The 25,386-nt window shown below is 46.6% G+C and overlaps 1 protein-coding gene across 7 annotated transcripts in view; it reads right to left on the bottom strand.

Moving 5' to 3' along the window:
• Positions 1-25,386, bottom strand: part of RALGPS1 (Ral GEF with PH domain and SH3 binding motif 1) — a 246,640-nt gene that overhangs the window by 187,159 nt on the left and 34,095 nt on the right. For all 7 annotated transcript variants that reach the window (XM_081067247.1, XM_081067246.1, XM_081067249.1 and 4 more), the window contains exons 2-4: positions 20,937-21,058; positions 17,771-17,878; positions 6,522-6,572 (exon numbers count right to left, since the gene is read on the bottom strand). In XM_081067247.1, the coding sequence (XP_080923373.1) occupies positions 6,522-6,572; positions 17,771-17,878; positions 20,937-20,993 (216 nt within the window). In that variant the 5' untranslated portion in view covers positions 20,994-21,058. The remainder of the gene's footprint in view (positions 1-6,521; positions 6,573-17,770; positions 17,879-20,936; positions 21,059-25,386) is intronic.

Genomic DNA, 25,386 nt, shown 5'->3' with positions numbered 1-25,386 from the left:
TCTCGCCTTTGGCTCTGGCTCACGGTCTTCTCTCCTCCAGTTCATTCTCCTGCTGTCGTCTCCAGGGATATCACTACCTGGGTGGTGTGCCTTCTCACCCCTTCTCACACACTGTGCCTCAATCTCCTCCCGGAAAGACCGTTATCTCCCCTCCTATTCAGCCACCCACAGGCACAGCCATCAACCCTTCACACACAGCCAGCAGAGCCACCCCACCTCCAAGACCCAGAACTCAGAAGCCCTCCTTCTCCCTCCATGACCTCTGGGCGCCTTCTGGCTCCTCTGCTCCTGACCAAACCTCTGCTCGATGTTTGGTCCCTTGGCCCTTCTTGAGTTTTCCACACCATCAGCCCTCTCCCCACCATGCTTGACTGCCAGGTTACAGGCTCCCTGGGCCTCTCCTATCCCTGGGGCCACTTTCTCTGCACTCTGCTCTTCCTTCTGCTCTCCAAATGCACAGCCCGCTGCCCTCTACTGTTTCTTCTTGTCTGGGCTCTAAGGGCAGCCTCAGAACTAGTCCCACACCAGGACCCCCTCCCCGTTACTGCTACCTTGCCTCACACAGACTATTGCAAAGCCTGCTAACCAGTCTCCCTGATTCCAGTAGGTTGGGCCTGAGGTTCGAATAAACTTCCTAGAACACACATCTGTCCCAACCCCCCCTTTTGTAATCCCCCCGTGATCCCCATGGCTAACAAGCTAAAGCCCTGCCTCCAGCCCATCCCACTCCCCGTCTCCAGGACGCCCCATAGCCGCAAACACTCCTTGTCTGCTTCTGTTTGCATTCTGCCCCTCAGTCTCACTGCACGGTGCTAGTGTCCCCTTCGTCTCTGTCTCTCTGGCACGTAGCAGTGAACTGAGGAAGGAGTGAAGGTCAGTCTGGCCACTGAGACATCTGGCAGTGGGGAAGGAGCAATGTCGGCAGGCGCAGCAAGAAGACAGGAAAACACAGCACGTAGGAAAGCTTTCTACCCCATTGAGTTTGGTACCCACTGTCGTTTGTCTGCATCGTGCTCGGGCCCACTGGACACCCATCGCGTGCCTCTGAGACTCTTCACAGCCCTAGTGCCAGTGCCAGTTGGAAGGGGATGATCCAGGACTTGGGACGAGCCCCTCAGGATGCCAACATTCCTGGCAGCAATGCCCGGGGGGAGGGGGGGCACAGAACCAAGAGAATGGCAGGCTCACCCTTCCTTCTCCCCAATCACCAGGCACCAAAAGGAGTGTTCAGTTTTGCTCAATAGATTCTCTGCCTTTTCCATGAGTTATTCTTTTTTTTTTTTTTTTTGAGAGCCCACTGGCCCATGTGGGAATCGAACCGGCAGCCTTCAGAGTTAGGAGCATGGAGCTCTAACCACCTGCGCCACCGGGCCGGCCCTCCATGAGTTATTCTTCATTCTGCCTGAAATGCCCTCCCCAAGTCCCATCTCATCCCCCAAATCATTCATAAAATACAATTCTTTCCAGCCTTCATGCCGACGAAGCTGAGTCCAAGGCAGAGCAAGTCTTCCTGCTCAGGGCGCCATGGAAGTCTTCATGAGGCCCCAGCCCCCCGCCGTCTAGGAGACCAGGATGTGAGCTCAGGCCTCAAGGGTTCCAAGTGTCGCACTCTCAGTCACTATGCCTCTCAAAGCATCGCCTCCTCGGGCCACTGGCTCCCACATGGACATCGCTGAGCGTTCTGTTGGGCACGACCTCATGTCCTAATACACGGCCTAGTCATACTTGCACTGATGAGAAACAACAGCACAGGTTACTGGGGACGGAAACGCAGACAGGCTCTAAGCTCAGCTCTCACATGCCCCTTGCCCGGGAAAAACAGTGATTTCCCCCCTTTTACACACGAGGAAACCGAAGCATAAAGAGAATGAGTAGTGGCCTGGCCGAAGCCCGGGCTGGGCAGGGTGAGGCAGGGACTCCAGCGCGGCTTCGTCAGATCCAGGCGGCGCTCAGACACTGTACAGGGTTCGTGGGCCCAGCAGCCTGGCTCGGCGGAACCCTGGCTGTGGACAGCACACACCGTGCTCCTTTCCAGCCCATTCTACGCACAGCACTTCCCCCTGGATGCGGCTCCACACTGAAACTAATGACAAAAACAGTTCTGACATTTCAACTGGCTTCTGAGAAACGGCTGAACTTTCAGTTCCATAGGCTGGGAGGTGGACCATGATAGATTTCTTTGGTAGGGAATGCTGGTGGGAACAAAATGCCACCCTGGAAATGTCGCTTCTCACAAGGCTGCTGCCACTGGGACCCCTCAGGAAGACGTCCTTCACAATGCAGCCCCTCGCTGAGCCCTGGCCACCAGGAACCCTCCCAGCCCCGGGAACCATGGTGAGAGGGTTCTAGGCCACAGCTTGTAAGTTAAACACAGCTGTGAGCTATTATGCTGCAAAGTTGTATCTGCCTTAGCTTGCCAATTTCTGATAAAATTTTCACTTGTTAGAGTCACCAGGGAACGGGGCAGTCATGGCTCCGTGTTTGCTAACTTCCATTTTCCTCGCGCTCTGCCAATCCTGAACTCACCGTCTGCCTGGCTTCCTCTCAGCCCCGGGATGATGCGCCTGCTGTCCCCCTCGCAGGAATGAACAGAAGCCACACTTCGACCCTCACTTATGAACAGCATTTGGACACTGGAATCTGCAAAGGCTGAGCTCACCAGGCAAAACCCTCGCTGTCGGGGAAGTGGCGACACCACAAAACAGGCACTGTGGTCATGCTGTTCCCTTCCTTAATTGCCCCCCACCCTCGGCTATGTGCCTCGGCACAGCCAGCTACTGTCCTGCTACAGCACTCCTCCTCTCATTCAGTCATTCAGTCATTCGTCACTCAGTAAGCAAGTGGTATTATCTGCGGTGCACAGGCAACGGGACTACAGCGGGCTGTTGGGGTGCAGACCTCCAGAAGCCACCGAGCGTAACCCTCCTTCTGCCTCCACACAGCCAAAGACCTCTGGGAGGGGAGGCAAGGGAGGGACGCCCCCCACCCCGGGTGTGAGTGGTAGGAGTGGAGGGAGAGAGGAAAAGGAACTAAAGACAAACAGAAGTGCAAAGACATGTTAAGCTACAACCGCAGTCTGCTGGTGAATAGTAATATTGATATTGTTACTTTAAAACTATTTTGTACGTGATGGAATAATACGCAAAAGTAGTTACGCAATGTTGTTAGGAACCAAAATTGTCAGTGTCCAAGACAACATACAAAAGTCTGGGGAGTGAAGCGAACCACCCATTGACCTTGAACTGGAAAGGTCAATAGTGTGTGGATCAGTCCCTACCCGATAATGTGCTAACAACAGACACGCTCAAATCTCAGAGGTGGACGGACAGCAGCAATGCGTGCTTCGTGCTCACAGGTGTGTAGAGTTCAGCTGACCTCTGCTGGGCTCCGCTGGGCTGGGCCAGGTTGGGCTGGAATTGGGCCTTTGGATTAGCTTCAGTTCATCTGCAATGTCCTCATGTTGGGATTCGGGCCAAATGAGCAATAGCTGCCGGTCCGTCACGGAGAGTGGACGTGCCCAGAGGAGTGCGGGAAGCTCGGCAGGCCTCCTACTAGCTCTCCACTCGCACACTACCATTCGCGCCTCAGTCCCAAGGCCACGCCCAGGGTCTATATGGTGGGGAAACAGACACGGCCCACAGGGACGCTGTGACAAGGATAAGGCGGGAAGGAAGAATTGTGGAGAATTAACGCCACCTTCCCTAACTGTGATCTCATGATTTTTCCTTTTAAAAAATTAGTATTTCCTAGCCCTGCCCCCCCAAAAGCCTAGAAAGAATGGCAGCCCAGTAGCAATGAAAATCCTCTCCCCCAGGCTGGTTTCTAAATGTTACTCTCCACAAAAAGGAACCAGCACCCCTGCAGGAATGATTCCGGGTGTTCAGCAGGAAATGTACGACATGACACTGACATAGATGCTGTGCCAAAGAGCAAGGAGGCCATGAAAAACACGAATGGGGTCACGTTAAAAAGGCACAGGAGAGGACATGAAAGGGCGCCCATTGGTTCAAGACAAGACAATTTATGCATCAAAAAGAATGGTAACTACAACTGACTGAAATGTGGATTCCCAACCTACTCTAAGCCTCCGAGCCAGACTCTTGGACGCTTGGGCCCAGGCAGCTCCTCACGGATTCTGAGGCTTCGCGAGGGCCGCACGGCGCCGTCCGCAGCTTTCCGGGTCTCTGGGAGCCCAGGTGCCTCCCAGTGCCCATCTTGCTGGCTTCTGCTTCCTGGGCAAGTTTCGTCTACAGCAAACTTACAGTCGTCCCTCCTTCATGTCCTTCCAACTCTGGGGTGGTCCAGCCACAATGTGGCAGGCATCTTCAAGAGGAAAAACTCCAGTTTTCAATCTAACAAAAATTAAAACAGCAAAACAGCGAGGGCAGCTCCCAGGGTGCTCCTTTTACCCTCAGTTTTGACAATGGCAATAGGGAGTGAGCGCGTCCATTTTTAGCTCACATATCATCGATCCAAGACATTCAAGTTTGGGGTTTCTCCAGAAACCTCAGAGCAATTACCTCTTAATCCTCACTCTGCATCAGAATCACCTGGTAAACTTGACAAAACAGGGCTGACTGGGTTCTGGACCCTGGCCCAGAGATTCAGAAGCGATGGCCTAGGGTGGAGTCTGGCATCCCGTATTTCGGAGGCCGCCCAGGTGGCTCTATGGGGCAGCTACAGCTGAGAACCGCTGCTCCAAGCTAAACTCTTGAAAGCAAAACATCTCCACCTTAATGTCTTGTCACAACCTGAAACCAGATATGCCTGGGATGAAGTATGTTCCAAACGGCAGAGCCCTGGGGAAAAGTCTGCGTCTGCCCCTCGCTGTGTCTCTGAAGAGCTCCCCATCCCTTCCCCCCACAAGCAGCCTGAGCTGCGATCCCAGCCTCCTGGGGTGCATGCAGTTTCAGGGCTCAGGGCTCACAGCAGGCTGGGCTGCCCTCCTCCAAGCTCAGGACAAAGACTAAAGATCCCAATATCTGAACCGCTCCAGATCAAAGCTAAGCAGAGAACATGGTCAAAAACAGCTTCAGCTGAGAACTAAGGTGACCAGCACACCGCTGCTCCGCACAAGGCTCCAAGGGGTAGTGAGTCGTTCTTTGTTTTTGTTTTGTTTTTTGATTAGAAAGAATGGATGACTCCACATTGGAAGAAAATAGAAGATAGGAAGTCCGCCAATTCTAAAAAGAAAACATAGCTCTCTGCTTCCCAAACCTGATGAACAGAACATGTGCACACACACATGCACACACGTGTGCACTCACGTGTGTGCACACACACACAATTATACAAATCATTTTTACATAGATGCTGATCGCAGCTAACACTAGTTTCCTCCTACTTTGTGACAGGTTAGATGCCAGGTCCCGGAAGGCCTTTGTCTGACTTTATACTAAAACACGCCGTTTTTCTCAGTCTTAACAGTTATCATACTGTAAGAAGGCCATTATGGCAAGAGTGTTCTGGAACTCACACCACGGTTGCGGCAGACATCTTTGGACATTCCTCCCCACCTACACCCGACTCACAAGCTGGGTCCCCTCAGCTTTGCTTGGTCGTCGTGGCCACTTAGTCCTGACCTGGGTCACTGAACCCACCACAGACACGAGACTCCACTGGGCTGCACTGAGAGCTGTGGGTCTCAGTCTGGCAGGTGGCTTAAATGGGGATCATGTAAAGGTGGGCCCTTTGTGGAGACCACGTTGAACCACACGGGCAGACAGGAAAGAAGCCAGGAGAGAGAAGGAGAGGGAAAGCGGAGGCAAGACGCAGAGACGGGTTGGCTGTCCAGACGACCTTGCCTCCATGCCCAGATTCTGTAAAATGCCCCTTTTATCCACGTAACAAATTCCTCTTCTGCTTATTACAGCCACTCTGAAATGCATTTCTGTTACTTGCTAACAACAACAAAAAAGAACCCTGACTAAAATAACTATAAAGCCTCTTTACCAACTGCTAAGCATTTCCAGGGACTTTTTTAATCAATTTTTTTAAGCCAACATTTTTTCTCTTTATGAATACGCTGTTTCTAAAAATGTATATTACAATGTAATGTAAATATGTATGTGTTTTGCTGTGGCAACTGGTTTCAAAATCAGAAACAAGACATCTACCAGAATTTGCGATCAACAAAAAGAAAGCTCTCTTAAAAAACATGCGCTCACGTCCCCTTCTTGACAGTCACCATTTTCAGCAGGAGGAGCCTGGGAGAAGTAATTAGTTTGGCAAGGCCTGACTCCGGTGTGGAGGCCGTGGACACCAACTGCTCCCAGCCCTGCTAGAGTGGGCCAGACGTGGTGACGTTATTTGGAGAACCCAAACACCCGGCTCAAAGAACGAGCACCATCGAGAATAGAAAGTTCCTGGTCGCTTTCTTTAACAGGAGTGTCAATCAGTAACATGCATTTATAAGGACTTCAATGGCAAAACCGAGAAACTGAGTCACTCCAACATGGCCGACTAAACCTCTCTTTCCGGCCACAGCATTAGTAGAAGAGGATAAAGGACACGGTACTGACCTCCGGCTGGATGGCTTTAAACACGGGTATGTCCATTAATGTGATCTGGCTCTGCAACAGAAGAGAATGGGTGTTAGAAGATAAAGGACAACTTGTCAGCATAATAACACATTCTTACAGGTTATACCTTGCCCCTTGAAGAAAAATCAATATTGAATAGAGTGAAAAAAAATAGGTAAATTTCTAAAACGCTTCTCCCCCTCTTCCCTCTTCATAAATCTCGATCCACACCCTTCTTGAATGTCCAATTTAAGAATTGGTAATAGTAGTTTGGAGGGTGGGACTGAGAGAAAGGGAACATTTTCTAGTTTGGATATTTTTGTATAATTTAAGCTTTTTTGTTTGTTTCAAGCATGAATTATTTTTGTAATTTTAAAAAGTTGATAATATTAAAAATTAGAATGCTGAACAGAGACACTACTACTCTACACTTAATTTCTTAAAAGAATTGTAGATGACGAAAGTTGTACATTTTTTCTGAAGTCTGAGGCCTCCTCTAAATTACACAGCAGAGTGCTAGTCAGGATGTGCCCTCAGACCAGTGTTGGATTGCTAACTGTTTATCCCACCTGCCCACAATGAGGTAACTATGGAACTTGAGAGCAAGCATTTGGAAACGTTCACAGCAAACTGCCACGCCATTTCTATTGTATGTTTTCAAAGTATCTGTCCTCTACAGACCAGAAATGAAAGGAACGGTCCTTCGCCACAGCTAGCTGGAGAAGCACTGATGCTGTCAATATAGAAAATACACACTTGGTTATAAGGCTGTTCCCGTTGTTAGAAGTTCATCGGGCGGCAGTAAAAGAGGCATCACTGCTGACAATTTTGCAGCCCAAGGCATGGACTGAGTGACTTCACGTGACCTGTCTCCATATGTCACATGGGATGCCAGGCATCAGTGAACAGACACCTCTACGACAGGCCAGGGAAAGGAGCGCTAAGGGCCTCTGGATGCCTCCTAATTTGCAAAGACACCCTACCCTGTCCTCTGAACAAGGGTCATCGGGGAGGGCATGATGTCATGCAACAAATGTGGGCACTAGCATCAGCGGGGCTTAGGTGTATGTCTGATACCACGCTTAACAGCAATGGTCTCTCTGACACCTGGCGGCCTCTCCCAGTGTCGGGTACCACATCTAGAAAATAGTACCAATAATCCCTATCTTACAGAATCTTTTTGAAAATTCAACACAAGAGGTGCAGAATACCTGGCACCTGACAGATACTCTCTATATACGTCTATGTGTGCGTATGTATTTGTGTGTATATATATATATACACACACACATATAGATTCTCTCTCTGTAAAGAGAGAGAGAGAGAGAATGAGCGAGCATTTGTCAGGTGCCAGCATTCTGCACCACTTATCTTGAATTTTCATAAATTTCATAGATACGATATATTTATATACCATACGTGATATGACAATTAAGCTTACAAACTTGTTGCAACAATATTGTTAACCTTTTTTGATATCAGAGGGATCATTCATTATGAATTTGTACCAACTGGACAATCAGTTAACCAAGTTTACTACGTGGAAGTGCTGAAAAGGCTGCGTGAGAAAGTTAGACGAAAACGACCTGAACTTTTCGCCAACAATTCATGGCTCTTGCATCACGACAATGCACCAGCTCACACGGCACTGTCTGTGAGGGAGTTTTTAGTCAGTAAACAAATAACTCTATTGAAACACCCTCCCTCCTCACCTGATCTGGCCCCCAATGACTTCTTTCTTTACCCGAAGATAAAGGAAATATTGAAAGGAAGACATTTTGATGACATAATATGACGACAGCTCTGATGGCCATTCCAGACAAAAAGCTCCAAAATTGCTCTGAAGGGTGGAGTAGGTGCTGGCATCGGTGCATAGCTTCCCAAGGGGAGAACTTCAGAGGTGACTGTAGTGATATTCAGCAATGAGGTACGTAGCACTTTTCTGGGATGAATTCACGAACTTAATTGTCAGACCGTGTGTGTGTGTGTGTGTGTGTGTGTGTGTGTGTGTGTGTGTGTGTGTGTATTTTTGACAAAGGGGAAGTCACATAGATGGGCTCATGTACTGGCATGTGAACTTATGGTTTCTGACCAACACATAAGTTAGGAAATAAGGGACCACTGATATACATGCATTAAAGTCACTCTAGAGAATATTTAAAGGAGGTTGTTATACTGAGTCAGCAAATACTGTCATGAAAAAAAGCCTCATGTCAAGAATACATTGGAGAAAAATGGCAACACACACAGGAGGACAGCTGTCACCATAATCTAGGGCGTGGGTGCAGAATTACGGTTAGTTCTTGGCACAACTGAAAGGCAGTCCAAGATCACTGGGCCCCGGGGAAGCACGGGATGCAGCCCAAAGTACACCGTCCAACACCAGGGCTGCGCCGGAGAGGGAGAGTAGAGGCTTCGGCGCAGAGCCTCTTTGTCCCCTCCCAGGAGTTAGTGCTCTTCATGGCACAATGGTGACATGCTGCCACCAATGGAAGCTCAGCAGAGACAGCAGATGGCACCAGGAACGAAGAAGCCCTTAGGAATCCACACCCGTCCACCTCTAAGTCCACCCACCAGTGGCAAGGGGGCACTCACTGGACATCAGCACATGTGGGTCTGGCCTCCTAATCTGGGTGCCGGGTGACTACTGAGCCCTGAGGCCTATGGGCCGGTGTGTCTGGCCGAGGCAGTGCAAACAGACTGGCATTTCTCCTGCCAGACCCATGGAGACTGTGGGCCAAGCGCTCCTGACATTTGGATTAATTCTGCCGTCCTGGGGAACAGAACAGCCTTGTGAAAACAGGAGAGTTGAGCAGAGAGCTCAGAGGGCCTTGGAAATCTCTCCCACAGTTCAAGGTAACTCCCTATCCAGAACCGGCAGGATGTTTGCAGTGTCATTTAGGAAAAGAACCAAAAGTCTGCTAATGTGAAAATGAGAAAACTTCCTTTCCATCCTGCCATCAGTTCTAGGGTTTGCTACTGAATTTCCAAATGATTTATTAAAACAGTGACTTTACATTTCATATGTTTTTTGGATGGTTGCAAATATTCTGATCCCTGCTCAGACTGTAAATCAGAAAATGTGTTCAGGTGTGTTATTCAAAACAAACAAGAACAACAGAAGTCTCCGGACTTAAAATAGACTGGCTGATCCCAAACACACAATCTGAGGGTTTTTAGAAGAATCTCTCCTATTTCTATCCTCTCAATTCTGACCAAAAAAGACGCAGTGTCCAGAGCAAGAATATACCGATACACAGCTAAAATAATCTGATCATAAATTTCATTATATAATGTTATTTTAATACAAATCCAAACATGTGTAAAAGGTTGCTGATGAGCAATCCTTCCCCAGAAGTTTGAGCCCCAAAGGCAGACAGTTTTACGGAAAAGGGAGGGTGTGGACCGGGGTGGGAGCTTGAGGGGCGGGACCAAGCTCGGTCCTCAGCACACCAGCTCTCAGCCCTCCCTTGGGGAAATGTCCCCTCTTCCTGGAGAGAGGTCATCTCCGAGGGGTGTGGCACAGCCTCAACAGAAACATGAACCAACTTGACTCTTGCTCTAAGCAGCGGACCTACTACGGTGGGGAGCACATGACTAGACTGGCGAGGACACTCGTGAACAGGCATCTTAATGGCTTCTCCTGATTCCTGGAAATAAAGCCACAACATGGGATGTCCAATTAGGCTAGTCACTTGGCAATGCCTTCCTTAATCCTAACCCCTTCCCCCATCTCTTCCTTCCTCCTAGTCGAGGGTCCCCTAAAAATCCAGACTTTTTAGGAAAATGGACAATCTCCATGTATCCCAAAACATTTCTATAGATACGAATCTTTGTGAATGGAGAGAACGATCGGACCACTTCACAATGTGGCCCTAAAGAAAAGGTGGTCTTATGTGGATAAGTGAAAGCTACTTAGCCAAAAAGAAAACAAGAAGTTTTTGCATATTTTGAATATAGTGTTTCTCCCCTCTCACAGCAGCTGACTAAATCTAAATAAGCAGTGTGTCTCATAATAGAAGATCTCTTTCAATTTGAGCATAACCAGGAAGGCTCACAGAACAAAAAGTAATCAGCTCCAAAGATACATTCCTGCTTCTACTCCCAGAGCCACAGGAAGCACGTGTCAGGCAATTTTAGAATTGTAGTCAAGGAAATGCATATTAAACAGGAAGATACCATTTGGCATCCATCAATGCCATCACGACGACGGGACTAGAAACTGCTGTTCTTTTTGGAAAGCAATCTGACAGGAATTCATAAAGAAGTTTTCAGCTTTTTGTTTTTTTAAAAACGTCAAACTTACAAAAAAAGTTGCCAGTATAATATGATGAACTCTATAATCTTTCACCTAACCTAAGTAATTATTAACATTTTGCCTCATTTGCTTTATCACTATGTATACAACTATATATGCACATTTTTCTGACCCATTTGAGAGTAATATGCAGACATTATGACTCTTAACCCCGAAATCCTTCAGCATGTCATTTCCCAAGAACAAGATCACGCTTTTACATAACGTTAAACTGATTAAATTCAGGAAATTGGTCAGTAGTACAACAGTATTATCTAACACATAATCCACATTCAAAATTTGCTAATTATCTCAATACTGGTTTTGTAGCAACTTTTTTCTTGATCCAGGATCACGCGTTGCATTTAGATGTGATCACCTGCAAAACGAAACGAGAATACTGCTGACGCAACAGTCCCTACACCGAGAGAAACAAGAGCACTGGCATGAAGGAGACTGTATACAGAGATCTACATTAGCACAGATATAAATATAGATGTTTACTGCACCGTTATTTTTAGTAGTGAAAATCTGGAAACAACCTAAGAGGCCATCAAAAGGGACTTGTTGGAAAAAAATCATGGTATATCTAGACTCCAGAATATTAAGCAGCTGTTAAAATAGAGAATCAGATCTACACATACGGGCCAGGAAGGATCATCATACTGATGATGAAGACAAGTTACGGTGTTGCTTTTTGTGTTCAGCCGCTGGGGAGTAAAAGGACTGGGATGTATCCGTAGAGCACCCCCAGGAAAAGAATGAGGACCTTGTAAATGTTAACCCCTTCTACGGTAAACTCACACACATTTACAGAAAACTACATTAACCCAATGCATGGTCTGATAACTTATTATAAGGTGAACACCTTGTAACCACTGCCGAGGTCAGGAAACAGCCACCCTAATCGATGGATGGATGGACAAACAAACGCGGTATATACACACAATGGAATGATGCAGCCTTAGAAAAGGAAGGAAATTCGGACACCTGCCACAAGACAGATGAACCTCCAGGACAGTATACCAAGTGAAATAAGCCAGTCACAAAAAGACAAATACTGTGTGATCCCACTTAGATGAGGTACCTAGAGTAATCAAATTCACAGGAGCAGAGAGGAGAAAGGGCTGAGTGTGGAACGGGGAGTTGTTTAACAGGTCCAGAGTTCCTGGTGTGCAAGATGAATACAGGTCTATAGGTTGGTTGTTCAATAATGTGAATGTACTTAACATTACTGGCCTGTGCACTTAAAAATGGTAAAGATGGTAAACGTATGTTACATACAGTTTACCACAATTTTTTTTAAAAGCCACCTCGGAGTTCTTCCATGTGCCTTGTCCCAATCACAAGTCCCTCCCTCCTGTCAAAAGTAACCACTATCCTGACTTTCCTCAAGATTTTTTATAATTTTATCACCCAAGTGTGTATACCAAGGCATTACAAGGTCATCTTGTGCGTGTTTTTTAAAAGTTGATGCATATTTTTAAGTTTCTTTTAATCTACAGGTATTCCCTCTATCCCTTTATTTTCCTTACAGCGTATTTGCTGAGGAATCCAGCCATTTGACCTACACATTTCCCCACATTCGTGATGGAGGTCAACACATTCCTCTGTCCTTGGCATTTCCTGAAAGTTGGCAGCTGGAACCAGAGACTTGATCAGACACAGGCTCCATCCCTTGGCAGGACTGGAAGTAATGGTATGTTGTTTCATCAGAAGGCACAGAATGCCTCTCCTTTTGTGATGGGAGTGGCTGTTGATGTTCAATGCTTACATCTATTAATTCACTGGGGTTATAAAATGATGATATTCCAAGTCCATCATTTCTTTCCCATTTAGTCACTGAAATAATTTAACAGAGAGAAACTTTCCCTCATCTATAATTTGGTTACCCAATACAGATCAAAAAAAAAAAAGGCAGGACAAACAGTGGAGTCTGTCCTTATATTCCTGTTTTTAAGATAATAAATTGGTCCCCTATCATCATCCAGTGAGGACCTATTGTTTGATGGGTTTCAATCAATTGCTATGACTATCCTTTTGAAGTTCAAATTGTCCCATCATTGGGCAGTGGGAGCCTCCTCTAGCTGGCTCCTGAGTCCTTTTAACATGACTCTACAAGTCTTCGATAGCTTCCTCACTCACACTGGAAAGATATACCAGGCTTATCTTGAACATTTCCTGTCCCAGACTTGGAATCAACCAGTACTCCGGGAAGCCCTGTTTCTTTTAATGACAAATAATATTTCAAGACCACAATCTGGAATTCATACAGAGATTTCAAATTCAAGTTCAGAACAGTTGTTTTTCCTAACTTATTTGCTTAGCCTCTTTTGTATTATATCTGTATCTCCTTTCTTCCACATCAAAAATCCTGGTCTCTAGGACACAGGGAATATAAGATTACAGCATCCCAAAATTATTCATTTACTTTATCCTACGTTATACACACAACGGTCTCAGAATAACAACACTAATGCTACCACTATCACTGTAATTACTGAGAAAAGTTATGAAATTTTGCATACATTCTCTCCATTCTCCTCCATTTTTATAGTTCATACTATAACAGTCATATTATATCTACTATATGGGCATACAGCCATTACATACGATGCCCTCTCCTTTTAATCCTCATTTAGTCTTAATTCTACTGTAACTGAATGGTTACTGCTCTCCACTGATCTTTATAGTAATGTTTCTCTAATTGTTTTCATTTTCTGAAGCTTGTTCTCTAGTAGATTCCTCAGAAAGGGCTCATGGGAATAATATTCTCTGAGGCTTTGCATGTTACTAATAGTTTATCTGTGCCCTTTATACTTGAAAGTCAGTTTTGCTGAATATAAAATCTTTGGCTCACTTATCTGGACTTATCTGTTATTTTATTTTATTTTGGCAAAAAAGTGTTTCTGTCAAAAAGATGGATGGTAATCTAATTTTATTTCTCTTAAAAGTCACTTGTTATTTTGCCTAGATGCCCACAGGATTTTCTTTTTCTTTAACATGCAGTAGTTTACCAAGAATATGTTGACATTGTCAGCTTCATGGCGTGCTCTTTCAATATATAGTTTTAATTTTTGTGTGTGTGAAAGTTTTCTTAAATTATAGTTTAAGTATGTGTTCAGCTCCCTTGCCTTTTTATTTTCCCCTTTCAGGGATTTATATTATCTGTATGTTGGATCTTCTTTGCCTGTCATCAATATTTGTCACTTTTTCTCAAAGTCTTATCTCCTTCTTCATTTAGTTTGACCTTAAAATTTTTCATCCCTTAAGGCATTTTCTGTTATGTTTATCTATTCTTGTGTTCTTCTAGTTCGATTTTCATTTCTAAAATCATTTTTTTTTATTTTCACTTCTTTCCTAAGTTGTCACCCTCATTTCTGAAAGTTTTCTATTTCAGATTTATGTTATTTACGCCTTACAGCGTGATCATAATGTCTCTTAGCTTATTTTGCAAGGGGGAGTTACAGTTTTCATCTGTTTTGTGGAGTGCCTTCCTAGCTTGGTTTCGTTATCTATAGGGATTCTCTCCTTACTCTTTTTTTCTTATAATAATTGAAAGATTTGGCATCAATAATTTCCTGTTGCTTATTTTTATGTAGAATTAGTTTTCCTGAACTTATTTGAGGGAAACATTGTTCAGAGTAGCTCTTCTAACTTCATATAGCTCTCCTTTTGGTAGCTTTCACGTAGTGTTCAAAGACACACAGTTGTTGTTTGAGATTATACACACACACACACACACACACACACACACACTTTTCTTTAGACCTTCTTTTTCCTTAAACCTAACTGCCCTGTCCTGAGCACTGTCACTCCACTCCCACACTAAACTTCTCTTCGGCATGGAGCCTTGGCCTGAAAGTGAGCCTTAGCCGGTTGGTTTCAGGAGATTATAAGGCCTAGTGCACACGTCTCGTCCACTCATCCATTATTTGACGGGTCGAAATCCCTCTCAATTCCAGTTGCTGTTCTCACATTGACCTGCCAAACTTTCCAGTGAATTCCTGTTGGAAATTTAGGGGTTCTCCAATTCTCAAGTCTGGAAAATGCCTCAACACTTACTTCTTGTTTCTCTTAGACAGACGTTGATGCTCTACAGGTCTTACTGATATGGGCAGTGCGCCCCCAGCCACTTGTGTTTTGGGTTGATAGGGATAACTTGTCACCTAGTTTTATCGTAGACATCGTTAATGTACTTCAGGTTTTGCTGTCTGGTTGCTGGGTTCTTTTACATGGGGGTTCAGAGAGCGTAAGAACCACGTTGCTGTCACTACCATCTTCCCAGAATTGCTTAAATACTTTTTATGGACTTCTGTGTCTGGCTTTTTTCTCTTTCATATTATTAGACAGGAAACTAAAATACCAGGTGGTCTGGTTCAATTCCAACACCTGGCAACTCCAATGCTTCCACAGCGACCAAAGACTCCAGGGGACCCGGCTTCACATCTGAGTAAAGACGCATTGACTCTGGCAGGGATAGCCAACGTGTTAGCATTGCACCCTCAGAGCATTCCCCATCCTCCCTACAGCCTGCCAGCCTCAGAAAATTGGCCAGGGCAGGACGAATGTATTTCAGGGGGAGGCTAGAACACCAGGACCAACGTCTCAGGAGGCAGTCCTGCCGGGCAGGGTCGTTCTAGCTGCAGCCCACCGTACCTCTCTGCCACTCCACATGGTGAGCAGCTGTTAAGGGGTTTTTAAGCCTCATGACTGCTTCATTCCGTTCACAAAACTCAGAAATACAACAAACAAACAAAAGCAAATAGAATATAGCAGCTCAACCACCAGCCAGCAAGGTCCACAAAGTCTTCTAAAGGAGAAGTAATGCGGCTTGGGGGCTACAAGTCTGGCTACAAGTCCAGACTCACTGCACTGCCCAACACAGTGGCCACCAGCCACACCTGGCTACTGCGCATTTGAAACACACTCTGAGTTCAAAAAGCAGGTTGAGTTTTGAAGACTTACTTTGGAAAAAGAATACAAAGTATCACAATACTTCCATTGAAATGATAATATTTTAAATATTTTATTTTAAATATTTAAATATTTAAATATTTTAAATATACTAAGTTAAACAAAATATATTTTTTCAAGTAAGTTCGCCTTTTTTAAGGTTGAAGGTAGAAAGTTTAAAACTGTACATGTGGCTTGGATTATATTTCTGCTGGCCAGCACTGGTCCAGACTGCCACACAGCCTGGTGTTAAATCCCAGATAGGTAGTGCCAGTTACTGTGTGACAAGGTGACTTTCCTCTCTAAGCACCAACTTGCTCATCAGTATATTGGGAATAATAAATATACCGACTTCATAAGGCTCTTGTGAAAAGCAAATTAGATAACGTGTGTGAAACATATAGCAGAAGACACAGACATGGTTCTAAAATGGGAGCTGCCCTTATTATTATCATTGAGTAAATGATGAGTAGATGAAGGTTGCAGACTTGAGCTGCCTACCCCTGATCCAGGTAAAAAAATCGATCTCTTAGATCCTTAGTTTCTTTATTAGAAAATGAAGAGCTGATAATCTGCCTCATCAGGCTGTTCTGAGGACCGAATTCTTTCAGTCAACATGTGTTTATTGAACACCTCCCATGAGATGGCATTATTCCAAGTACTGGGGAAAGAGCAATGAATAGGTCAGATAAAGTTTCTGTCGCTTCAAGTTTATATTTCAGTGGAAAAAATGCGGCACAAAAATATTATTAAATAATGTAATGTTGGGTAGTAATAAGAGATATGCAGAAAACAGCAGAGTAAGGGAAGAGAGACTGATGGAGAGACGCTACCTGAGCCCAAGAGCTGACATCTGAACAGAGACTCATGTGGAGAAGAGCCATCAGGACTGAAGGAAGAATAAGCACAGAGCCCTGAGGCAGGGGGATGCCAGGTGAGTCTGGGCAAGAAAGGCAGCCACAGCATAGCTAGGGAGCAAGGAGATCGGGACAGAGAGAAGGCTCGGCCAGACCACCGTGGGCACTGGAGGCCTGGGAGCAACTCTGGGTCTCATTCCAGTAAGACGGAGCTGCTAGACAGATCCACGCAGGTGTTTAAAGGATCCCTCAGACACGCTGAAGAACGAGATGCATGTGCCAGGCTCAGCACGTCCTGGCTCAATGTACATGCGGGAGCCAGTGATGCCGGAGCAATGAGATGGGGTCCAGTTAGCTCCCGTAATGCCCTGGAGGGCACGAAACCTGCTCCAGCAAGAGGAACAGGGAAGAAATGGTCATGGTGGGAAACACTGCCGTGGTTCTGCAGAGAAATGCAGCCCTGGGACAGTGCTCACATCAGGCTCGAGGTCACCCCAGAGCCAGTGGACTCCCTGTGCCCCCAAACTGCAAAAGGAAGAAGTGAAGTCATAGAAAAACGGGGAGCCAGCTCTGCTCCACCACAAGGACGGCCCCCAGTCTGACCAACAGCAACACGGGTTGAAGGAAAAGCAATTTTTTTAAACGTATCATTACAAAAATTGCCCAAATAATATTGTCTGTCATTGTAGAAAACGGTCATTGTAAAAATGTAAAAAGTACAGATAAATAAAAAGAAAATGAAATTCCAATTACCTAGACTCCTGTAACCAGAAACTATAGTAAATAATCTGTTTGGCCATATACATCCAAATATTTATGAATATATAAACATCAAATCTAGACCTCTTCTTATGCAAATATAAATAGGTGTGTGTTGTACATGCTTTTTAAAAAATGGCATTATTCTCTCTAAATTGTAACTGCTCCTCTCACTTATTATTCACATATGTTGGGCATGCCTTCCAAGGTGGTTAATTTCTAGATTGAAAGCATCCCGTTTAATGCTGCATGGTATTTCATAAATAATACTTTACTCAACAATCCCCTATCGTTGGGTATGTGGGTTATTTCCGACCTGAGCACTGACCCCCACCCCCAATGCTGTCCCCGCCAGCACCCACATCAGTTCTGTTACTTACAGCAAACTCCTCGGGAGTCACTTTCAGGACATCGAAGACAACGGCGTCGTAGCTCTTGCTGGCATAGTCGCAGCTCTGGCCCTCCAGCGAGTCGGAGCTGCTGCTGCCCTGCGGGAAAAGACAGTGCCGCCTGAGTGTCGGGCTGACTCCAGGGTGACCGACTCCCACACCTCACAGCTGAGGAGGCGAGAGTAACAAATGCTCCTACTGCTCAGACAGCGCTAGGCACTTCACAGACATCATCTTCTTTAATTCTCTTACCAAGGCTCTGAGCACACACGACGACTATTCCCACCTTAGAGCTAAGGGAGGAGAGGCAATGTCACTTCCCCTAGGAAACAGAAGAGCCAGAGCAAACCTCGCTGTGTAGCTTGCTGATCCCAGAAAGCATCCCCTCCATCACTGTACCCCACCTGCTTCCAGCTGGCTGTGCGGTGGTGGGGCCAAAGATACAGCCCCCCCTTCCTTTGGGGAGAATTGGCCTCCACGGCTCAGGAGGCCTGCGGAGCTCACCTGTTTTGTTGCCTTTTTTAAACATTACCTGGTTTCACATCTTTTTTTTCTGTGATTTGAAGTCACTGCAGGAAATTATTCCACGAAATGTTAAGTTACACTGGCTCTCAAGACCTATCTCATGTACGGGCCGCTTGGAATTCAAAGTTAGTTAGCTGATGAGTTGAGAGGCAACCAAGTGGCACTGGGAGACGGGCGTGACAGTTATAGTTAGTGGAGCCTGTTATTAAGAAGAATACTGAGTCCCGCAAGCAAAGAAAGGATCTCCCATAAAAAAGCAAGTTAAAACTCCCCAAGAGTGGCCGGTTTCAGGAAAACCCAACACTGCGGGGATCCCAGAATGCTGAACATACCTGCTCTTCAATTTTATTGAATTTCATCAAATTCTACTTTGGGGAACCAATCACGCTTACCACCCAAGACTGTGCCCTGTTCACAAACAGTTTCATTTGTCTCAATCCATGAAGAGGGATTTTGTGGTTTCCATTAAACTCAACATCTTGGACTGGGATTTAGAGAATATGCTTTTATTAATTCCTCTTTATTTCACTCTTTCCAAAAAGGCTATATCTGGAAAAACTTTGCAATCTTACTGGAAACTAGAGTGTTTTTAGGCCAGTGAGGGAAACCAACAGTCAACAACTGAAAATGCGAGGTTAAAAGGAGGAGCGGAAACTTAAACCTATAGATTTCAATAGGCCTGTGCCGTTTAAAGGTTTTACAAATGACTCTACTTTACCAATCACTCTCAGATGATCGTAAGCAGCAGCACAATGTGGGGGTTAAAAGCGCTGAAGTCAGACTGATCTGGCCAACAAGCCAGCTTCACACCAGCTGCCATCTGACCTCAGGCGCGTTACTTGTCGCCGGGTAACAGAGTCTCAGTCACCATCTGTAAAATGGTTCCATTGGAACCCACTCCCCAGGGTTGCAGTGTGGGTTATAAATAATGAAGTTCCCAAAGCAAGTGGCAGAACTCCCACCACCACGGGAGATGCAGATTCGAGGGTCCTCGGTGGGCTCAGGGGTGGCTATTGTAAAGGTTGCCATCCCATGGGCGATGGGACAGTCTCCACTGAGGAGAATCCATGTTAAACGTTGCAAAGCGATGAAGACTAACGCTGAGTGCCTCTGGAACCGGCAGTCTATTCTACCCCTCAGTCTCACACACAGACCCTGAGCAGATGACACCTAGAAATCACTCCGCACTTCCACACCTCCATCCAGGAGGCAGGTGACGGCAGGTGACAGAGCAGTGGAGTATCATCACGGTTAGGGGCACAGCTCGAGAGTCACAGAGGCCTGGCTTTGAATCCCAACCCACCGCTGACCAGCTTGAGATTTGAAGCCGGTTTGTTCACCTCTCGCTGCGTTAGTGTCCTCACCTCTAACCTGGGGGTGAACTACAGTCCATAGCTGATGGGCACTGTGAGCACTAAGTGGGTGGTGCCTGTGGAACATGCCAAACAGTGCCTGGTGTACAGTCAGCACTAACTATGGGGGTGTGTGTGTCAGTGGGTCATTCACTCACTGAAATGTATTGAGCACTTCGATTATACATTCATTCATTCATTCATTCATTCACTCAGCAAATATTTATCGAGTAACTACCATGTTCTGGATGCAGATATACATGTATATGTGTATATACATACATGTACATATACATAGTATCGATGTGTGTGTGTGTGTGTGTGTGTGCTCTAGATGGATGCAAATTGTAAACAGAAACAGAAGTCTGATTCCTCTTGTTACCAAGCAGAGTCCATTCCTAGGATTTCAGGTTTTATAACTTTCCTGTAACACCCTTTGCCTCTGCCCCAAACACACTCCAACAAGGGGCTTTATTTAATCAAAAGCTGTCCCAAATGCATTCGGTGCTGGTGGTGGTGGTGATGCAGTAACTTTATTTAAACCTATATTGGCGCCATCAGGAAATTTTAAAAGGTACCCACAAGTTTGCTTTCAGAACCAGAGATCAAAATAAGGAATCTTTTGAAAGTTTTATAAGAAATGAATTAGTTCCTGTGAATTTCTAGCTGATTACACAAGATCATTTCAAAGCCCAACTCGACTATGGGGCCTTGTGAGCTCAGAACACTGAGCACTGCCAGTTTGTCACAGGAGCCAGGCATTGGACATGTGGTGTCCCTGGGGCTCAGATGATACCCACTCCTCCCCAAGCCTCTGCTCCGTGACTGAACCTGGAAAGCGAGCTCCAAACCCCCAGGGCAGGGGCCCTAGCCCAGGTCACTCTCAGACCACCGATCCTTACAGCCATTTCCTAGTGAGCAAGGTAAATAAGAACACAGGGCCAGTTGGACTCACTTCTGTCTGACTTCATTCCGGAATGTGTGACTTATTTATAATCAGCGGCGGCTTTTCTTGGGAAAGGTCTGATCTCTTCTTGCCACCAAAATGGAATGTGGCACTTGCTATGACTGGACTGGGCAGGTATTTGTTTTTCTTTGAACAACTTCAGAAAACACACTGATCCTCAGGGCTGACTGCCTCCCAAATCTCACACCTGGCGTGGCCAGGGGCCTCGGGAGTGCTAAGAAGGGTGGTATTCATGGAGCCCGTGGCCTTGCGTTCCACGATGCAGCTGGGGCCAGGGTCAGCTGAAAGGGGCCCCGCCCACTGTCCCCTGTACCTGTGGAGTGGCAGAGGTGACCAACACGCTAGCCATCAGACCATTCCTCTTGTACATAGTCTCCGGGCCACAGGGAGCTTCAGGGCAGCCTCTGTCGGTGACATAACCTGTCTGGAGAAGTCCTGCAAGGCAAAGGGACTCATCAGACCAGCCTTCCGAGCCAGCTTGTTCCCGTCCCTGGGGGTGAGCTGTGCGAGCAGAGCAGTGAGCCCAGAGGAGACCTGGAAAGACAGGCTCTAAGTCGGCGGCCTTCGGGCTCAGTACCGCCCACAGGTGTAGCTGTTGGGCTTACACAGGTCTTAATATTTTTTTAAATGAATCACCAATGTTTAAAAATTGAAAGGTTTCAAACAGAATTCTGGATTTTTGACTTTTCTTGAAAATAGAAATACCTGGCAGTGCTGGGCCCACATTCCTGCACAATGACCATCGGCCGGGCTGAGAGTGGCTGCCCACCTGGCTTGTGCCACCATTTTGGTACGTACCTGGCTCTCACAGGGACCAGAGCTCATGACCTTTGTTTTACCATGAAGGCAGATGAAGAAGACACACTACTGTTTCCCTGCACACCAGGCCGTCTGTTTCATCAGTAACAATGTGGACAAGAGCTCACACTTGTGCTCATCACATGCCGTGTGCCTCACACACCTTAACTCATGTAACGCTCACAGCGGTCCTCAGGCAGGTCCCACTGTAAGACCCACATCACACGTGAGGAATTTAAGGCATCGAGAGGGTATGTAACTCGGCTTTGGTGCCTTTGCTCATGCTGTCCCCCGATCCCATCATTCAAGACCCTGCTCGAATGCCACTTTGTCTGGTTATCGTGCCTGAATCAACCAAAGCAAAACCACTGGCTCTCATGCCAGTGTGTACACAACTCTAATAGAGAATTTGTCACATCACTAAACATCACAGAACTGTAGCCACACCAGCCTGCTAGCAGGAAAGTGACCAGGAGAGTAGGGGTGATGTAACGGGGGAGGAGAGGGAGACGGGATGGTACCAGTATGGAAGCCAACAATTATCCAAGCAAGAGAGGACGGGGTCCTCTGAGCTAAGGTTGCAGCAGCGAATTCAGAGAGGAGACAGACAAAGAGACAGACAGGGGTCAGGGAGAAGAAGCTGAGGATGAGTGGCTTCTAGTTTGAGGTACCCAGAAGGATGGCGTGTCCACCAAGGAAAGAAACAGAGATTGTGTAGGGAAATCTGAATTTAACTGGGGACATGCTGGATCTGGGGTGCCCATGAGAAAACCAATCCCAGAGAGCAAGGTGAAGCCCTCAGGTCACTGGGAAAGATGGTCTGGAGGCAGATGGAAAAGAATCAAGTGTCAGCCTGATCTGGGCTATCTGTACACCCGTTATGCTTCCTATGGGCAGCCTAAGCTAGACAGACAGAGCGCTTCTTTCCGATCTGACTCCTGCACGTCTCGCCACTGACAAAAACAGCCTAATTTATGGGCAGTGGTTCTCATACAAGTGATATTTCACATTCTAAGAAAAACACAGAACCAAGCAGAATGGAACATCCTTTCCAGGGCCCAGAAAAACCCCCACCCATCCACCTTCAGTCCCTGAGGCCTGGCCAAGCCCCAACTCCTCCTCAGACACCAGACTCCCATCGAGTGGGTCAGCCTGGCCCAGGCCCCTCGCTGAGAACCCCTTCCCTAAAGATGGGGGCCGAGCCTCCCAGGCCAGACTGATTGGACCAAAGTGGCCATGATTCTCCTGGAACTCAGGACCCTGAAACACCAGTCTGCTGGTCAGCCTAACTGAGGCACAGGCACCCTTGGGAGTGGAGGCTGGCCAACTCCCGCCCAGTGCAGGGACCGTCTGGTCAGAGTGGGGAGGAAGCAGACGCACAGAGCAAGCTAAAGAGACAGCTATGTCTGAAAGAAAAGGAGAGCAGTGGGCCTGGTTCCCACGTCCAGGGCTCTGGAACAAATGCCTCTTTTTTTCAGTGTCAGGTAGTTAAGATTTCCAAAAGACCTTGACCAAGGCTATTTCGTAAGTTCCAAGCTCATGCCAAGCCACCAGAAACCTGACCCTGAAAACACAGGGGCTCATCTGAGCAGGGAAAGATACACACCATCATTCATTTCTCCACTCATCACTCACTCGTCCACTCATTCACTGAACTCCTGCATCACGTAGGCACGATTCTAGCAAGGAGTTCCTAACTGCTGTTGTGCCCTGGACCCGTCTGGCAGTCTGGTGAAGCATCTGGGCCCCTTCTCACGGCAATGTTTCTAAATGCAGAAAATAAAATTACACAGGAAATCAATTACACAGGATTACTCAGGCAACCAATTATATTAAACTACAGTCATTAAATTATTTCAAAAACAATTTGTAATGTAGTAATACATGTATTTCTTCATGTGAGGGAATATGCATATTTATTATTGCATTCAATAACCAGATCTATTGGCAGATCTAATAACTAATAATTATTAGATCTAATATCTAATAATTTCAAAGTAGTTATGAGTATAGACATTCTGAGATGTCCAGTTATTATGTGATATGAAAATTCCTGTGATTTCTGTGACAAAGTACACGGTACTGTTAATATTACTGTGATTCATTGTCTACATGAGTAACTGAGAGAAATGCTAAATTTCAGTTAGAAGTTTGTGAAAATAAAGATGTCATTTTTCTCCCATGCAAACTCAGAGACGCACGGTCAAGAACCCTGTTCCAGGCACTTGAGGACACGAAATGAGCAGGCCCTCTCCCCACAGAATTTATATTCCAGGCAGGAGTCAGAAAATACACGTGAACAAAGAAGATAACTTCAGATAATGAAAACTGTCCTGAAGAAATAAAACAGGGCGGACAACAGTATTTGCCAGGATGGTCAGGAAGGACTAGCTGAAGACAGGACATTTGAGCAGCAACCTGAGGAAGGAAGGAGTCGGCCATAGTAACCAGGGCGATGTTCTTCGCTGAGGGCACGGCAAGTGCAAAGGCCCTGAGACGCAGATGAGCTTAGAAGCTCTGTGACGGAGGCCGGTGGTCGGGCGGGCGCTGAGGCAGAGGGAGGCAGTGGACAGATAGGCTGGGGCCCGAGTACAAAGGGCCCTGCAGGCCATGGTGGGGAGTTGGGTTTTGTGTGGAGTCACTAGAGACTTCTGAGCCGAGTAGTGACATGATCTGATCTGTTTCTGACGATCGTGTGGCTACTGTGTGGAGAACTAGATTGGAGAACCCAAGCCAGGAGCAGTGAAATCAGGGGGGCATGAGACAGCAATGGCCTGGACTGCTGGCCACAGAGCAGATGGATGCATTTGGCAGGGGGCCAGGTAGGGAAACAGACAAGACTTGCTGATGCGAGGGAGAGGTAAATAGGGATGACTTCTAAATCTGGGGCTGTTACGACTGGGTAGATGGTGGCCTACCAGCGACATGCTGCTCAGCAGCTCATTCATTCATTCCCTCAACACCCATCCACTGAGACTGCTGGTGGAGCAGCAGTTCTGGAGAGTGGAAGATGACACAGCCCTGCCCTTCAGGGTCCTGCAGGGTAGTGGGGGAGAAAACCCAGTAAGTGGATACTCACAGGACATGTGCTGTAACAGATCATAGGTTCACCTTGGGGGTCAAAGACGACATCACTGAGAAGAGCCATTGAACTAGGTCTTAGAGGATGAGTGGGAGTGTTCCAAAGAAAGGGCGGGCAGAGAACAGGGGTGCCGTCTGAACATGTGCAGAAGCGCGAAGACATCAAAGGCCACCCGAGATGCCAGTGTGCCAGGAGCATAAGGGAGCGGTTTCCCTTCTCATTTGTCCCTAGCCCCGTGTCACTCCTGACTACCCAGGCACGAGTGACTGAGAGAAATGCTAAATTTCAGGGGACACAGCAGCACGAGGCAGGCATGGAGTTTGTTTTAACAGGTGGCCCTAACACTGCAGCCACAGCACCAGCACGTTGCCTCCTGGCCACTCCCTCATCTGTCCAGCAAACTTGGTGAGACTCTTCTCAAGCCCTGCACCGCTGTGCCAGCCCTCGGGGCTTCAAGAAGCTTACGTGCAGTCTGATCACTACTGTCATCCTGACAATCTATTAGACATTTTGTTTTGGCTCTAGCCAAAATTTATAAGCATTTAAATTATAAGCATTTATAAGCATTTAAAAAACCATTTTACAGATGAGGAAACATTGACCCATCTGCATTGACTGTGCCCTCTGCCACACGGGGAGGCAGCCTGGCCTAAAGAGCACCATACGTTTTAGTTTGGCCATAATTATCTGTACGCACCAAAACCCTACCTTTCCCCCTCTGCTTGCTTCTCTCAACACACACACACACACACACACACACACACACACACACACACACACACAATCTCATGCTGCTAATGTCTCCCTGAAAACCAAAACACTGCAGAAGAAAAAGCGATTCTCATGATGTAACTTCGCAGGAACGTGGCCGTTGTGTGAGAAC

Source organism: Rhinolophus hipposideros (genome assembly GCF_964194185.1).
Source record: "Rhinolophus hipposideros genome assembly, chromosome: 11".
Taxonomy (NCBI): Eukaryota; Metazoa; Chordata; class Mammalia; order Chiroptera; family Rhinolophidae; genus Rhinolophus; species Rhinolophus hipposideros.
This window is presented reverse-complemented; position numbering and strand designations above follow the sequence as displayed.